The sequence below is a fragment of the Numida meleagris genome, chromosome 5, assembly GCF_002078875.1.
Source record: "Numida meleagris isolate 19003 breed g44 Domestic line chromosome 5, NumMel1.0, whole genome shotgun sequence".
NCBI lineage: Eukaryota > Metazoa > Chordata > Aves > Galliformes > Numididae > Numida > Numida meleagris.
In genome coordinates, this window is record NC_034413.1 from 36758355 (window position 1) to 36775931 (window position 17577).

The window sequence follows — 17577 nt, forward strand, 5'->3', positions numbered from 1 at the left end:
CAGAGACCTGCTTTGACAATGGACGGTACTACCAGATAAACCAGCAGTGGGAGCGCATTTACCTGGGGAACACGTTGGTCTGTACCTGCTACGGTGGAAGCAGAGGGTTTAACTGTGAAAGCAAGCCCGAACGTAAGTGGGTGTTTTAGCCGCAGAGTGGCTCTTGGTGCAGATTAAGCTAGTGAGTTTCAGTGGGCAGTCCGGGTTTTTAGCTGAAGTTTGATCCTTAGGGTCAGCTAACGGATCTACACTCAATTACATTGAAGATCTGGCTTGGGATTTTAAGAAATGCTTTTCATTAGAGATGGGCCTGCCACCAGAACCCCAAGCCAAACATCACTCATCTCTCTGGAGGATTGGATCTAAACATTAACTTTGGAGCCAACCTCTTCTTTATAATGAACTGAACTGACTCTACTCGCCTGGGGAAGCTCAAATCTGGAGTCACTTTGCAGCTCTGGCTCTGTACAGTTTGATCGCTTCACCCCAACTTCTCATAGCTGTTTGGTGTCGTCAGGTTGTTTAAAAATATTTCAGCTTACAACTTTCTACAGCCCCCCAGCCATGCTGTGAGCATTCCGTCATTGAGTGTAAAATGAGATTGTTTAGTCTTCCGCAGAAAAAGTTTAGGGAACAGAAAAAACTTCAAACGCGACGTCTGCTGGAAGATGCGTCTCTCTGGAATACAGTGTGGTTTAGATAATCAGATGCACGCTATCTGTCTTTGTTGGTCTCAAGCCATTGGTTTGCTGTAATTCCTTTATCTTGCTCTGGAGATGGAAGAGAGAAACTGGTTCCTGGCTGATAACGTTCATGTGAGACAGATGGGAGTGTCCTGGAGATCTGTTCGGCAAGACTTGAGTAAAATACTGCTAGGGTATTTTAAGGATTACTCAGTCCCCTTGCTCCTCCATAAAAAACAGGGTTTATTCTACATTTTCTTCCTCCCCAGGTATTCCCAAGTTTCCCACTTCCAAAGTCTGGTAGTAAGTTTCCCTTACGACACACTTAACTTCATTTGTGAGGTCCAGAATGCTGGAGAACCTCAAGTTGTGTGACAGCACTGGCACAACCCTTTGGAAATCACATAGGTTCGTTCTAGTGTGAACAAGTCACAAGTGGCCCTGTTGACTTCAGTAGGGCTGCTGCAGAATTCAGGATTAATACACTCAAAAGAGGTGGATTAGCATGTCAAAACCCACAGCTTCTGGGGAATATTTGCTTACCTCTGTCTTCTGTACTGTTGCACTTCAAACAGCTGGGGTTGATCCTTTAGGACATGCCAGCCCAGGTGCCACGCTCAGCCCCTGGCTCCCTGTGAGAGGGAAGCTGTGGTTATTCAACAACATGGGGACCCTGAGGGGTTCAGTTTCACCCCACTTCCTCTATGTTGTTCCACCGTGAGAAGAAAAGAGGAGGCTGATCTTCCCTCAGAAAAAAAGAGCATCCATGTGAGGAGGTGAAGAAGATGCATTTTTGTTGACTGTATGTGTTACTGGTGTGGTTTCATTGCGTTCATTTTTCTCCTTTTATAGCTGAAGAGACTTGCTTTGACAAATACACCGGATCGACTTACCGAGTAGGGGAGACTTATGAGCGCCCCAAGGACTCCATGATCTGGGACTGTACTTGCATTGGAGCTGGACGTGGGAGAATCAGCTGCACCATTGCCAGTATGTAACTGAGAGCCTGTTACTAGAGCTAGTTCCTTCTTGTCACATTTTCCAGAGCCATGTTCACAATTCTTCCAGTACCTATTAGCTAGAGTTAGGGGGCTTTGATCCAAAGCACATTAAAATCTTGTAAGTGAAAGTCCTTGCCCCATATAGATACACTTTAAAAACCAAATTCCTCCTCTCTTGAAGAGGTAAAGTCCTTTGTATAAAAACATAGGTCAGAATGACTGCTAGTGTCCAGCCATACATGTTAGTACATTTAATATATACAGGAATGTTTTGCATCTTCACAGACACATTTTTCCAGTCAAAATATGCTTGCATAAGAGTGAGGGTCTAATGGGCTAGTAAATCAAAGTTAGCCTGTAAACATTAATAGGAATATTCTAAATATTTACCACTTGCAAGGTAGTCCCCTTAGTCTCTAAAAATGTCGTGCCAACCCTGGTCTCAAAGGGAACAAGGGTTTGATATCCATTGAGCCAGCTCTGTGCTTCTGCAATTTCATTTTTACCTGTCTGCCCCATACTTGTCTCTTTCTGTCCAGCTTTCCCTTTCTCATCTGCCTCTGTCTGGAAATCCTTTCCATATTGAGTCACTGAATTGTTCATGATTTCCCTTCAGTTAATAATTAGACTTTCTGTGAGCGCAGATGAAGATCGCTGTGTGTCAGGTCTTTTAGACTGAGATTTCAAAGTCCCTTAGGCACCTTTGGAAAAGTCTTACAGTTATTCAGTTTCTTGTTTAAGACACACAGTACTGAGCCTAATAGCATTGCCACAGAGGGCTCGGAAGCCAGCCATCATTATAGCATGGAAAGAAATGCATCAAATATAGCAAGTAGAGCTGGAGCCCTTCTGAATTTAATGGCATTTTATTGAGCAGGGATGATAAGTGTTGTAAGAAAAGGAGGAGTCGGTAAGGAAATTGCAAACATAAGAGCAGTCTCATTTCTTCATCATCAGCCTGGTTTAGGGCTCACTGGAGAGTCTCATTAACTGTGACTGGATTTGGATCAATCTTCATAATTCTTAGATTGCCTGTTTTCTTAAATGAGCCAACAAAACATTATAGTGGCTCCTAATAAATGACCAGACGTGTGCTTCTTTCCTCGGAAGAAGATCATGTTTTATAACTGCGGTTCACTGCGTTTCCCTTCCTGGGCCTGGGCTGAACAGCAGGTCCAGAACTAAACTCAAGAGGAGTGATGTCACCAGAGCATGCCCTTTTCCTCCACACGCTGGCCTGGCTACTGCATCCCTCCTGGTGTGTGGGGATAGCTGTGGAGAGGCCTGCACGTCTCCCCATCAGCACAAGATGGAGGCAAACCCTCATGAGGGTGAAACAGCAGCTCCTCAGGCCATGCCAGCCCTGTTTCAGCAGCTAGCCACATCTGTGGTTTGAAACCTGGCAGTGCTTAGCTGAGGAGAGAGGATGGGGCCTGTGTGGGCTGAGGTGGTGCCAAGGGGAAAATGGCACCCTCACAGGAAAATGGTGGGCACCATTTTGCAGCATGAAGGAGGCAGCCATGATCAGCCCTCCTCCTCACCTTCTTCCTCCTTCCTTCATCTCCACCATGCCCAAACCTTTTACTGCTCGCTCCTGTCCAGGTGGCCCTCACCACATCCCTGTGGTACTGGTGTTGTGGGGCTCCTCACCTCAGCTCCCCTCTCTCCCACCCACAGATCGCTGTCATGAGGGTGGAAAGTCCTACAAGATTGGCGATACCTGGCGTCGGCCTCACGAGACAGGCGGCTATTTGCTGGAGTGCGTGTGCCTGGGCAATGGCAAGGGAGAATGGACCTGCAAGCCCTTGGGTATGTGACAGCTTCTTCCTCCCTCAGCTTGGCTGGGGTGTGGTCTTCTCTGCCTCCTCACCTCGGGTGTCTCCAGTACCATATGGGGCACAAACACTGACCCACTTTTCTCCCTCAGCTGAGCGGTGCTATGACAACACGGCTGGGACGTCCTACGTGGTGGGAGAGACCTGGGAGAAGCCCTACCAGGGCTGGATGATGGTGGACTGCACCTGCCTGGGGGAGGGCAGTGGCCGCATCACCTGCACCTCCAGAAGTAAGATGAACCACGTTACTTTAAATATTCTGTTATATTAGCACTTGCGAAGCAGACAGGGCTTGTAAAATCCAGAATCTCGCTGGTTTGTCTGCCTTCTGTTTGAATTTTGCCAGGAACAGGCTCTGTTGTGAAGCTATCAGTTTACAGCAGTTTTCTCAAGAAAACTTGAACCTTGTACCTTCCACCTTTGTTGGACAAGTTTTGAGGAGCTCTTCTGCAGCCTTTAAATTGCCTCCCATTCAGTTGCCTTGGGGCACACAGATAATAGCTTTCTGCTGATGTAAACAACAGACCTGTAAAGAGCTAAAACTCTATGGAGGGCTGGGATTAAAACTGAGTATCTGGAGAGCCTTGGTCAAGAAATAAGCCATAAAAACCAAACCAGCCTTCACAATATTTAGTCTGTTAGAGCACATGGGGAAAAATCATTAACTGTCAAACAGGAATGACTAAAACAGAATGTGTTGTTTGTGAATTTGAGGAGATATTATTACTAATAAAAATGATTTGGCAGTATCTTTCCCCCCATAACTCAGGCCTGCATCACTGTATTGTAGGGAAATTGTAATATAATGATCTGTTCATTTTTCGTTTTATTTCTCAAATGCAATTAAATACATAAATTTGAATCTCTGTATGTAAGATGATAGCTGTGGCCCAGAAAGTGTCATTGTGCTTCAGCATGCATGCTGTTAGATATCTTTTATGGCGAGAGTTTCCTAGAATCACTGCTGAATTCTGGGGGTACATTTCAGCTTTTCATTGTCTAATGTGAGATTCTGGATGTCCGTAAGACAGGTTGCATCCCCAACCCCTTCCCCACATACACATTTGGCAAATTACATTCTGAATACTTGACACCAGTTTACCACTTTTCTGGCAAATTATGCAGTTTTTGGTCATTTTAACCAGTGTGAATTAGTAATGTTTTCTCCACGTTGATATTTTATTCTGAGTGCTCTTCTAGTGGCAGTCTGAGATGATGCATACGTCCTTCCATAGTTCTTCATAAATCCATGTGCATTGATCCATGAATATATTTGATCCACTGTATCAAGTTCTCCTTGAATGAGAGTGCAGAACATTGTAATGGAAGAACTAGTTGATCCATGTCTATCTGGCATCCAGACAAAAGTAGTTTCTTACATTGTCCTTTGAACCTGTTTATTCAATTCGGTGGGGGCTGTGAGTTAATAAGGACAACAGGGACATTTAGAAAGTCTGATATTCCTGGTATGACATGAGCAGCTGGTATTAACTTTACTGACAGCTTCTTGAACGCTTCTTTTGAAAAAAAAGTGGTATTTAACATGTTGCCCTTGAATAGGTTTTGGTTGACTGCTGAACAAGGCATTAAAACAGTTTATTTTTTACCATCAGGATTTTTGTGCTCTCTCAGCCTATGCAGTTTAACACATGTTTTAGAGTATATAGGGCTTGTAATAGTGGGCTGCAAGAAAGGTTGGCTCTCAATAAAGGCTTTAAACTATCAGCACGTTCGATGGCGTTGATGGTTCAGTACTATAAATGGCACAGTGAAGCCATCCAATGCAGAAATATCTGATAGTCATGTTCCTTGTACAGATAGGTGTAATGACCAAGACACCAAGACTTCCTACAGAATTGGAGACACTTGGAGCAAGAAGGATAACCGGGGAAACTTGCTTCAGTGCATCTGTACTGGTAATGGCAGAGGTGAATGGAAATGCGAAAGGCACACATCCCTGCATACAACTAGCACAGGTAAGTGAGGCATGGCATAAAGTAGGGGTAGGAGCAAGGAATGGCTCACTTGGAATGAACAGGAGTTGGTCCTAACTTTTGCACGTGGCAAACTTGTCAGAGAAAGATCTGCAGCACAGAGGGTTAGAATTCAGGAGATGCTCCTTGTTTGTGCATGTGTAGATAAACTAATTACACTTGGCTTCCTTGCACAGATGGGGATTGCACATACAGATGTGATTGCCTGCGCAATCACAGTGCAGTAAATCACATCTAGAACTGTGCTCCTACAGGAAATGTCTACTAGCTTTGTTTTAGAAACACGGCATTTTGAGTTAGTGTTTGAACTTGATTATTTGCCTCAGGGTAACTACCTTGAAATGCCCTTAATTTAAACTCCACTGAGACCATCTGGTTTCTTTGACAAGATAAATACATCTACTAATGGTTAGGCTTTAAAAAACAGAAATGCCAAAGTATGTATACAGTGCAGTTTAGTACATGTAGATAGTTTGTAATTTTGGTATGAAATATTACCCGGTTTATAGGTAACCTATTTCCTGCCCAAGGCTTATCAAAGTCTTCACCTTCTAAGTTATTTTTTTCCATTTTCTTTTGGTGTATGCAGTAAAACTTCTGTTTTTCTTCAGAAACTACGCTGAAATTTTCTCTGTTAATGACTTGTAACTTGTTATCACTACCAGGTTAGCTTCAAACTCTCAGTAAGTACAGACTTCAAAAGGCGTATCACTTCAGTGGTGTCAGCGTTTTGTTTACTGCACCTCAGCAGACCTGAATTTGTGAAGACTGCTGTGGGAACCTTTAGCAAAAACATCCATAATACAGGCAAACAGCCAGTGTTATTTTCTTTTTCAGTGGAAAAATTCCAAATGCATCCTACCCTTATTTGTTTTTTTTGCAGTCTCTCTCTACTTTATCAGTACTTCTTTGTTGTCTTGTCCTTGATCGTGATTTTTTTTCTAGATTTCTGTCAACTGAAAATGTTTTTCAAAAAAGCCTTTGTTTTAAAATAATTCCTGTGTAGAGCCATTGGTGATCTTAATCCTTTCTAAAGCAGCTCAATGGTGGTAGAAACCAGAGGCTATCATTAGCAGAGTGTTGTTCTTTTAATTTTGAAGTTTACAAAGTGGAATAATTAAAATGTGTCTGGGGAGGTTAAGAATGATGTCTTCAATCTGATGTAGTGCTTAAGAGTTCGTCTCAGCATTTAATTGAAGCATTCTGTTCTTCAGCTCTGCATATGACGTCTCAGTTCTCTCCTATGTTCTACTGCAGGATCTGGCTCTCCCAGCTTCACAAATGTACAAACTGCATTGTACCAGCCTCAGCCTCAACAGCCCCAACCTCAGCCACATGGCCACTGTGTAACTGATAACGGAGTGGTGTATTCTGTGGGTATGCAGTGGCTGAAGACACAGGGTAGCCAGCAAATGCTTTGTACTTGCCTGGGCAATGGAGTCAGCTGCCAGGAAATAGGTATGAGTTTTTGTTCAGTACCTGTTCTGTCCACTGAGATCTGTGGTTTTATTTTGATGGGGAGTCCCTCTGTATGTGTATTAGATGTCTGCTAAAGAAGTCATACTGGAAAAAGATGAGAGAGGTGAAGAAATAAATAGTTGCTTTGGTTACTTGCAGCCTGGTTCTATAGGGCAGAAATATTTCCCAGTGAGTTATATATATAACATTGCTGAGGACCATGGGGAACAACGTTCATAATTGTATTCAAACTAAGCTGCAGTAATATATGTTTAGAAAAGAATGTAAAAGAATGACACAGCTGTGGGACTAAGTCTTCTCTTGGTGTATGTTGGCCCAGGTCCATGGCAGTCAGTGTGGGTTCATAGCAGCCAGTGATTTGACCCAGAGGGGCTGTTGCTATTTTAGAGCCCTCAGATTTGGGGATTGCTGGAAGTTGGAGTCTAATGCTATGATTTGTTTATTTCAAAGCTGTGACCCAAACATATGGTGGCAATTCGGATGGAGAACCCTGTGTTCTGCCTTTCACCTACAATGGGAGGACTTTCTACTCCTGCACCACTGAAGGCCGCACAGATGGGCACCTCTGGTGCAGCACCACTTCCAACTTTGAGCAGGACAGGAGATACTCCTTCTGTACTGAGCAGAATGGTGAGTTCTTCTCAGAGGGTCTTCACATGCACGTGGCCTTCGTGGGGGAAGGAGCCAAAGCACGTAGCTGTCTGAACAGTCCTGGTGGTTTGGAGGGACTCTAGGCATGCCTCAACAGCAAGGCAGTTATGTGAATGGAAGGCTGTCTGGAGTCAAGTCATTTTCACACTGTTGGCATCTTTGGAGGGTGCTCAGGATGACACAGGTGTAGCCTTTGAGTCCTGTGCTCTGCTCTTCAAGCTGACAATAGAGCATGAGTACTTAGTCGGGATAGAGCTTTGACCCAGAGGATATGTGGAGTTTGTCTCTGCTTGGCTGAATTGCTACAGCATTGCCCATATTAGGATGCGAAGAAGAGGGTATCCATAGAGTACAACTTGTGCAGTTCTCTGTCACTGCCTCCCTCCTGACTATCTAGTCAGGTTGCCATATATAGCAGTAATCTTTATGTGATTTGTGATTACTGGGATCGAGAGCTGGTACATGACTAATGCAACAGCATTCCCGCTTGTCTGTGGATGGTCAGCGTTCCCATCACAGCACAAATCTACCTGTGTGGTTATACTTCCTGGAAAATCCTTCAGGCATCTATGGAACAGTATCCAGGCAGGCTTCTCTGCAATCTGACCTTAGAGAGAATTTTTCACATTTCAACACAAAAATACTGTACAGGTTTTTTTAACTGCTCTTCTGCCTGTTTTTTTTAATAAGTCAGGCCTTTCTGTGCAGCACATACAATACTCTTCCTTTTTTTTTTTTTAAGGAAACCAACCCAACAAATACAAAGCTAAAAAACCCACTCCCCTGTCCACATGTGTACGTGAGCACACATTATTGCTTTAGCGAGGCTTCTTGTGATATTCTGTGGGGATTAAGAAATACTGATACAGCTAAAAACCTCAGCAAATACCTCCTTGTTCTCCATTATCTGTGAACCAGAGTCGTACAAGAGGTGAATAGTTTATGTAGATTAGAGCCTTCTTTCCGTTGGTGCTTGCAAAACATGAAGCTCTCAACCTGCAGAGAGTTTTTTACTTGTCCTGTTGTTCATAAATGAATTGTAACCCTTTCCTGACATCCAAGGTTTTTCTTTAAGTCAAAGGGCACAGTTGAGTAATAGTCTCAGTGAGATAATACAGATATGCTGAGAACTGTGAGGTTATTTGATTCTCTAGACTTTGGTACGAAGGATCTGCAAAGCCACTTCCCAAACACAGCGAGCTTTAGTTTTCCATATTCCCCAGGAAATCCCATGGCTGGGTCCAGCAACTCTTTCCAAAGCAATGTTTGAACTGAACTGACCTTGTGTAAGGCTTATATTTCCAGATCTGAATTAATTAAATCCAATAAAAGAGGCTAGTGAATAATACCATACAGGGTACACATGGGAAAAATAGTGCTAGTGGTTTGTTTTTAAAGCTGTTCTCTGCATGCTATGGGAGAGCGTAGGTTTGATTTGCATCTGTTTCCTTTTCATCTCCAGTTTTGGTCCAGACACGTGGTGGCAATTCCAATGGTGCTCTATGCCACTTCCCCTTCCTGTACAACAACCGTAACTATACCGACTGTACTTCTGAGGGACGGAGAGACAACATGAAGTGGTGTGGAACCACTGAGAACTATGATGCTGACCAGAAATTTGGTTTCTGCCCTATGGCTGGTAAGAATGAGAACCACAAAGAGACTGTGGATTGCTTGCAAGTAGCTCTTTGAGCTGGAAAGTAAGGAGCTGTCTGTCATTGGACAGTTATTTATGACTTCCAGTGAGCTGCATCCTGGCCCAAAAACCTCTAAAGAATTTCTGAAACTTTTTGTCTTTCTTCTTCCCCCCAACTATCACTTCTAGTACAGACTCAGGCAATGCCAGGTGAAGGCCATTTTTGTTACTCATTTGCTGCAAGCCAGGCATGCTTTTCAGCTGGTGCAGACTGGTGTAGGTCCATTAAGAAGCACTGGTCTATGTTGCTTGATAGCAAGTGATTTTTTTTATCTTGCATCTGCCAAAGCTTCTCCTTCATGGCTCATCACTTCTTCTTGCCTGATGTATGGTTAGGAATATGTCTGTACAGTGTTGTGGTCCATTCCTCTAGTCTGTGCATGTCTCTGATCTCCAACATGTTGGGGGGGAATGTAACTACCAGTTCTTAAATGAAAGACTTTGTGATTTATGGGAGTACAGCATCTGAGCCCTTAAACAGCTTGATGAATGTTCAGCTCTTCAAATGGCATGTTCGTGTAATGGCATATGTGTAACAAGAGCTGATTCTTTCACGCAGCATCCTTTAAACATCGTACAGGATCTCTCTCTATTAGCTTTCAAGTGCCAATTAAATAATGATCCCCTATGAGGGGATCTACATTTATCACCCTGCAAAAATGGTACTTGAAACTGCATGGGTGCATAGGACACCCTTGTTAAGATGCAGAAGCCACTATACGGCATGAAAGAGCACTGCGAATGATATAAGCCCTAAATGCCTTGTTAACTATGACCACATAAAGTGTTCTGTTACTTTTTTTCCAACCAGCCCATGAAGAAATTTGCACCACCAATGATGGTATCATGTACCGTGTTGGGGACCAGTGGGATAAACAGCACGACATGGGCCACATGATGAGGTGTACCTGTGTAGGAAATGGCCGTGGAGAATGGACTTGCATTGCATACTCCCAGCTCAGAGGTACTGCTTTTCGTGTTGATGTCACTGCTTTAGTCTAAGTGTTGGATGTGCAGGAGAAATTGGTTTTCTTTCCCATCATGGGGAATTCAAGCCCAGACTCTATTTTATATTACTGATGTTTTCCTTGGAATTTGAGGAAATCAGAGGGGCTATGTGAAGCTCTTGTCTTGATTCCCTGCTGGAAAAGTACCGTTTCAGCTTTTGTAGGCTAGCAAGCCAGGGAAAATGTTGATTAGCTGAATCAGTATGTAGCTCTACCTATTTTTGTCTATGGTTAGCAGTCAGTGCCACTGAGACCTCGGAGAGATCTCAGCCTCTCCAGAACAGACACAACCCTAGGTTAGTCTGAAGTTTGAATGCAGAACTGTTTTATCGTTCTGCAGTGAAATGTTCGATTCCTCTGTGCTGGATGAATCCCTTTGTGAGCTAATCCATATGAGAAGTTGGCAGAAGAGCACTGAGATTACTGTTATTTACTTATATAAATAAGTGGCCCAAGTGGGGAAGTGCTTAAGCAATACCAAAAAAAGACTTAAAAGCACAGATATTTGATCATCCTACAGCTAGCTCACAGCATTGGCTTTGTGTCTGGAAAAGGCAGGGGGGTTGCTGACGAGCAGCCAAGAAAGGACTCTTAATACGGCTGCTGAAATGGGATGTAATTTATAGGGAAAGGTCCATTCAAGGGCTTTGGGAGGGTTTTTTATGTATTTTCTTCAGAATGGTGAGAAATGCTCTGGTAGAAGTTTTTCTGGTCTGTGAAACTCCTTTCTCTAGAAGCACAGCTAGTTCTCTGCTGTTTACTTCTCAAATTTAAGGGGTCTTTCTTGATGACAAGGACATGGATATTGTTTTTTCAAAAGGCAAAGGTTATCTAAGTAGAACTGTTAAAACATAGCAACTGGAGGAGGTCCTTAGCCCCCATTGGTGGATCTGACCACTGTTTGGTTTATCCTGACGCCATGCTTGTAGTGTGGGAAAGTATGATGGGGAAAGAAGGCCTGGGATTAACTGAGTCACTTCCCCAAGGACAGATGGTCTGTGACTGAGTCCAGAACTGAACTTGGGTCTCTTGGGTCCTGGTTAACAAAACAACATGCTTCTGGGGTGGTTTTATCATTTGTTTTGTTTTTCTGCTCCTTGCTGTGATTAGACTGGCTTTAGGAATTCTGGGCCATGTCACAGGTTGACATATCTCCATTAAACCTAATAGACTGTATTTTAGCATGGAGTCTGGTTACTGTGCTTTGAGGGAGTAGTAGATAAGTAGGCACCATTAGCGTCTTGGATGTATAATAGATCTGCTCCTGTCTTCAGCTTACTATGAAGTGTAGCAGAGAGGTGCTTATGATGTTTTTCTGTTGTATATTTGTACCTCAATGTGGCATCTTTATGAATTTGGAGTAGCCCTTCTTGTGCAGTTTTAATGATTTCAGACAGTACTCGATGAGGTTTTTCCAGTCTAGACTTCCCTAAGAGGTAGTATTGAAATAGAATGATGCTTTAGATTCTTTCACACATGGAATCTGTTGTAAGGCAGTTTCATAGTGAGTAATGGATCCTGCTTTGGACGGAATCCTATGGACATTTTTTTTCCTGCAAGTGGTGCTTGTTAGCACACTGCTCATAAATGAACTGAGGAGCGGTGATGTGTATGCAGCACTAATCTACCATGATCAGAGATACCAGAAGGGCTCCATTTTGCATCGATGGAGCTTGTCAGGGTTAGTCTCTGTAAGCTGATCAAGAGGAGGGAAATATGTGCCAAGCAGAAGGATTTTGTCTTAATGCTTAGAGCTATTGCTGACAAAATATCTCTGCTCTTTCTCAAACAGACCAGTGCATTGTGGATGGTATCACCTATGATGTGAACCAGACGTTCCACAAGCGTCACGATGAGGGGCACATGCTGAACTGCACGTGCTTTGGCCAAGGTCGCGGGAGATGGAAGTGTGATCCTGTTGGTAAGTCACAGCTGTCCCCACTTGCACAGCCTGTGTTTCACAAGAACTGATTACAGTGTGGTGAAACTGGTGTGTGAATTTGGACTTGGTCCTTGCCAACTTTCTGTCCTCAGTTGCACAACTGTAAAAGTAGAAGTAATGCTGTATTTGTTGAAGGCATGTGAGAGGGCATTCATGGTTCTAGGGAAGAGAGCTTGGGTTATCAGACATGCCCTAGAAGAATTCCATCCTGCGGCATATCTCTTAAAATATAACACTCTTCAAGCTGAGGTAACAGGGTGTATGAACCCCAGACTGGGCTGAACTGGCTGAAGTCTGGTACCTGTGCTATTAGTGGGCAGGGTGCTCAGACTGAGTACTGATAAATTAATATGCAAGCAGGTGGTGATGCTGCTAGGTACAGTTTTTCTTTCTCTATCCTGAAATCTTTAGGTCTCCTTGTTGAACTGAGAGAAAAACACCACCAGTGTATATTCACTTATCTCAGACTAAATTGATTTTTTTTGGATGCCCTTTGTTCTGGCAAAGAAAGCAAGCTCAGGATGAGAACATGTGTTAATAGCACTCTGGAGGTCAGCTAAAACCATCATGGCTCTATGCGGGAATGAAGAGGTCTCATCTTTTCTGCCTCCCCTCTTCTCTAGTGAATCAGGATTGGAAGATAAGACGCAACTGTTTGATTTGTAATTACTAAATCTAGAGAACTTCAAGCTATTGCCAGGAAAATCTATTAGCAAGTAGCAGTGGTTAAGTTCTACTTTATTTACAGCAGTATCTGCAGTTTTACTGGATTGGTACTGTTTTTACTGATTGTAAAGCTCCTAAAAGACACTATTTTGAAAGAAGGGGAGATTATTTCAGTTCTCTGTAAAGGTGGAATTGGTTTAATTTTGTTGGCTCTCTCTAAACAAGGCTCCTGTTAACCAAAGCAAGCATAATGTTAGTTCTCACTGAAGACTTGCATTGAGCCAGAAACATGGGCAGAGGTCAGAGTAGAAAGTGTACTGAAGCATTGGTGCTACGTTGTATTCCACTAGCTTAAGCAGGTTTCAGATTTGTTTTCTCCGTCTTTAGTTTATATGGTGGTAAATCTAGAATGACTTCTGAATATTAATGGGTCACTTCAGGCGTACATATGACTGAATTCTGCTTAATCTAGTGGGAATTTTGCCACTGATTTCCTTGAGAGCAGCATGTTTAACTTTGGATTAGAGATGAACTCAGTTGACTGAAGCAGAATTGGGCTCCGCAATAGCCAGTACAAAATAAATCCTTCCTTGAAGGAACACTGCACTGACTTCAGTGGGAAGCTTCCCAGGTGGACAGCCTGTGCTTAACAGTATTTTAAGCAATGCATCACAGCGGAATGAGCCACCTGATATTTGACTTAAAGCATGCGGTGATATATCAGGAACCTTGATTCAAGATTCAGTTTGTTGCCACTTGCTCTTTGTGCAGCAATATTTATAAATAAGTGTTGTTGCATTTTCTGTCAAAAAGTCTCTTCTGACTTATTCTTCTGTTTGATGTAGGTTTTTCACAGTCGTTTTGGTATCATGCAGTTGTTATCTGTCTCTTTTATGCCTTTAGATCAGTGCCAGGATTCTGAAACCCGTACTTTCTACCAGATCGGAGATTCTTGGGAGAAGTATGTCCATGGTGTCAGATACCAGTGCTATTGCTATGGTCGTGGTATTGGAGAATGGCACTGCCAGCCCCTGCAAGCCTATGCTGGTAAGAAACCCAAAAGATGACTCTTCTGCTAAGACTTAAGGAAAGCAATCTTTCTACCCCTCACCTGTTCAAGTTCCTGTATGTTATTGTACATCATTGTCAAGTCCTGTTAAGTGGAATTGATTTTCACTGTATATAAAAAAAAAAAACCACAAAAATTTTATTTCTATAGTTCTCAAGGCCTGCTAATAGTTTATAATCTGCAGGTACTCCCAACCTTAGGGAGGTATTCTTTAACTGCTTGAGAGATCCTTTTCGTTTCCTTTTTAAACAGAATGTTTTCCCCCGACCTTCTTGGCAGACACAAATAGGTGCTATGATTATAAAGAGGGTGCCAGATTGTTAACAGCTTTTCCTGAGGCTGGGCTTAGCTTAAAGCATGACTATCACACAGCAACTTTGCTTTTCATCACCTCTTAGTGCTTAGCAATGTCACATCTGTAACCTTCAGATTCTGCTGCTGAAAACTTGCATCTATAGCCTTTCCTTTTACACTCACTGCAGTAGCAAAATCCACCAAAGAATGAAGCACTTTCCCTGATCAGTGCCCTGAAGAAATCAAATATTTGAACTTTGTTTGCCTGGTCATTTCCAGGAAGTCTTCATGCACATGAGCAATGCCTCTGTCAGTTGGGCTGTTCTGTTTCAGTTCTCTGAAACAAGGGGAACCTCTTTACCTGCATGTTTCAAGTTGCAGCTGTCATTGTCTTAGTCCGAAAAAAACGATGGAATATTAATGTTGCCTTGAGCCTACTCTGTTGGAAGGAAGCTATGCTCGTGTCATGGGTTCCCCCAGCCATTTCTAAGCGTAGATGTGGAGGAACTGCGTAAGAATTGGATGTGCCAGCTTCAATGTGAGCTGATACTCTGTTTTTGTGCCACAGTAGATAAAGAAGTATCTGTCCCCTCAGTAGCTGCAATGTATTTATCCTGTAAGTGTCCTGTAATGTCAGAAAGGGAATTTGAACCTGAAGAGAAGGGAACTACCCCTTTTCCTACTGCCTTCTTTCTGGCTTACTAGCTGTATGGCAGTAAGACACCTGGCAGGCAGACCTAGGGCCTGCTTCTCTTTGGGGCAGTGAACTAAGAATAGCACAAATAGGAAACAGGCCTTCTTTGGGCTTCTTCTCCTCTTATTTTTTTTCCCTCAGTTTCTTATTCGGGATTGCTGAGCTTCATTGACTCTTGTCAGACTGCTTAAACAAACATCTCCCTGAGCTATGTGAAATACGTGTGCCTCCAGACTGGAGACCGGGGTTTAGGCTTTCTATAGACACAAGAGTGACTGCAAATGTGTAAATAAACCAAATCTGATATTTCTGAATGTAGGTTTGGGGTTAGGGGAGCTTTGAAATTCTGTGTGAGCACAGGTTTGTTTGCCTGGAAGTCCTGTTAAGTATGTAGCAGGTATATATGTCACACAGTTGTGCAAACAAATTATAAACAGAAATGCTGGGAGTGAGGGAAGGGTGTAGGTATTTAATGGCTAAAACAACACTGTTTCCTGCTGATTCCAGGCTGCTCTGCAGTGGGATTTTTTGAGAACTAACACGAGTACAGTGTTGCTGAGTGTTCAGTGAAACCTCCCCAGCAGGGTAGGGAGGTAGTTGAAAAGAGAACCACCAAATCCTAAAACCTTTTCTTCAAAATTAGGACGCTTTGTGAAGAGGTTTTGAATGAGCCCAATCTAACTAAATGTGTTAACAAGAAATTGATAATCTTAAGTGTTAGAGCACTGCTGAACTTGTATTTTCATGAGTTTATGGATCTGATTTGTCGCACCAACTCTTCTTTTTCTATGTTGGGTAGTTCCAATTTGCTATTTCATAACACAGAAATAAACTCAGACAGCACATGCTAACTGTATTCTAATTCATCCATTTTCTAGCTAAAAGCATTAAGGAGAGAAATACAGTCTGACTCATTTTCCATGTATTAAGTAGTATGTAAACCGTGCCTTTTTCATGACTCAGCAATGAAGGTGGAAGAAAACCATCCCCCAGTATGTTAAGAATGGAAACTTTTGTTTTTCAGGGGCAACTGGACCTGTTCAGGTGATCATTACAGAGAGTACAAATCAGCCAAACTCCCACCCCATCCAGTGGAATGCTCCCAAAACATCTCACATCAGCAAGTACATTCTACGCTGGAGACCGGTGAGTACCCCATTCAGCTGGATCGGTAGATATATTCAGAGCTCCAGAAACCCATGGCTCCTTAAAGCTCCAGGCTTTTACCTGGCGCGTGCTGTTACTGTAGTGTGCTAATTCAGTGTCCTTGTCCTGCTGAGGTCAACTGTTAACACCCTGTGCTGTATAAACACTTGGTGTTTTCATGCCCAAACATTACTTCTGGTCACCGTGCTTGTGTAGTATCATATTAACAACAGCACTACTACAGCAGACAACTTTATATCCTTCCTCGCTTTAAGCAGTGTAAACCCTTGTGAAAGCTTTCTTAGTGTGTTAGTGCTGTGTGCATATCCAGAGATGGGAGCTACAATACTTTATATGCAATTAATGAGCAGGCAATGAGTAGGATATGAAGTTAATAACAGCTAGGAGAGAATTTAATAATTAATCATCTCCCATCTTCTGCAAAGTCTAAGCAAAGCTGGTTAACCACTGCTTGTTGGCTCATTCATACTTGTGGAATGATTCGTTTTAATGAATGATACAGTTAGTTTTGCAGTTCCCCAGAGTGTAGCTTCACAAAAGACCACTTAATGATTAAGTACACTAGTACCTCAGTGCTGCCTGTGATTAAGAGAACAATAAAGGCCTTGATCCAAAGCCATTAAAAGCACTCAAGTATTTTACTGACTTCAGTGTATCTTGGATCAAGGCCTGAAAGAAACAGACTTAATGCACTGGAATACAAACCTCAGAGGATGAAGCATTATTGTAGAGCTTCCCATAGAGTTCAAGCACAGGGTAGAAGGGACAAACGTTTTGGTATATTCTCTTTTCAGATGATGGCTTGGAGTTCAGTTGTGAGTGATCTTAGATAAGCATTTCCCAGCCGTTCCTTCATGCCTTACTGTCTTTTTGATAATGCATAAACTAAAGTTATTCCTTAGCAAAGAAAGTTCATTTTAAAGGAAAGAAGGTTCAAAGCTAGATTGCTTTTCAGTTTACCCCAGTAAAACTTAGTCATCCAAGAAGTTATTAGCCCTGCTTCCTGACATGTCTTTATGCCTCTTTGTTCATTACACATTCAAGTCATACGGACTTTAGAATATCACAGTGCTTAGTAACCATGGAGCAGGCTGGGTCACTAGACAGGCCTGCTTGCAGACCATGGAGTCTCTCACAATACATGAGTACCCATGTTCTTGCAGAAAAACTCTGGAAGGCACTGGAAGGAAGCCACCATCCCTGGTCACCTGAACTCCTACACCATCTCAGGCCTGAAGCCCGGTGTGGTATATGAAGGACAGCTCATCAGTGTTCAGCAGCATGGACCCAAAGAAGTCACACGCTTTGATTTTACAACAACTAGTACTACAGCAGTGACAAGTGAGTTGAACAGTGGGGCTGGAGTGGCATTCAGAACAACCTACTGTCCTGAGGGAAC

General features: G+C 42.8%; 1 protein-coding gene across 4 annotated transcripts in view; it reads left to right on the forward strand.

Annotated features, from left to right (window-relative positions):
* Positions 1–17577, forward strand: part of FN1 (fibronectin 1) — a 49854-nt gene that overhangs the window by 432 nt on the left and 31845 nt on the right. For all 4 annotated transcript variants that reach the window (XM_021399202.1, XM_021399204.1, XM_021399205.1 and 1 more), the window contains exons 2-14: positions 4–132; positions 1536–1673; positions 3362–3493; positions 3612–3749; positions 5337–5495; positions 6771–6971; positions 7443–7622; positions 9106–9282; positions 10151–10303; positions 12139–12267; positions 13858–14001; positions 16036–16157; positions 17342–17519. In XM_021399202.1, coding sequence (XP_021254877.1) covers positions 4–132; positions 1536–1673; positions 3362–3493; positions 3612–3749; positions 5337–5495; positions 6771–6971; positions 7443–7622; positions 9106–9282; positions 10151–10303; positions 12139–12267; positions 13858–14001; positions 16036–16157; positions 17342–17519 — 1980 coding nt within the window. The remainder of the gene's footprint in view (positions 1–3; positions 133–1535; positions 1674–3361; positions 3494–3611; positions 3750–5336; positions 5496–6770; positions 6972–7442; positions 7623–9105; positions 9283–10150; positions 10304–12138; positions 12268–13857; positions 14002–16035; positions 16158–17341; positions 17520–17577) is intronic.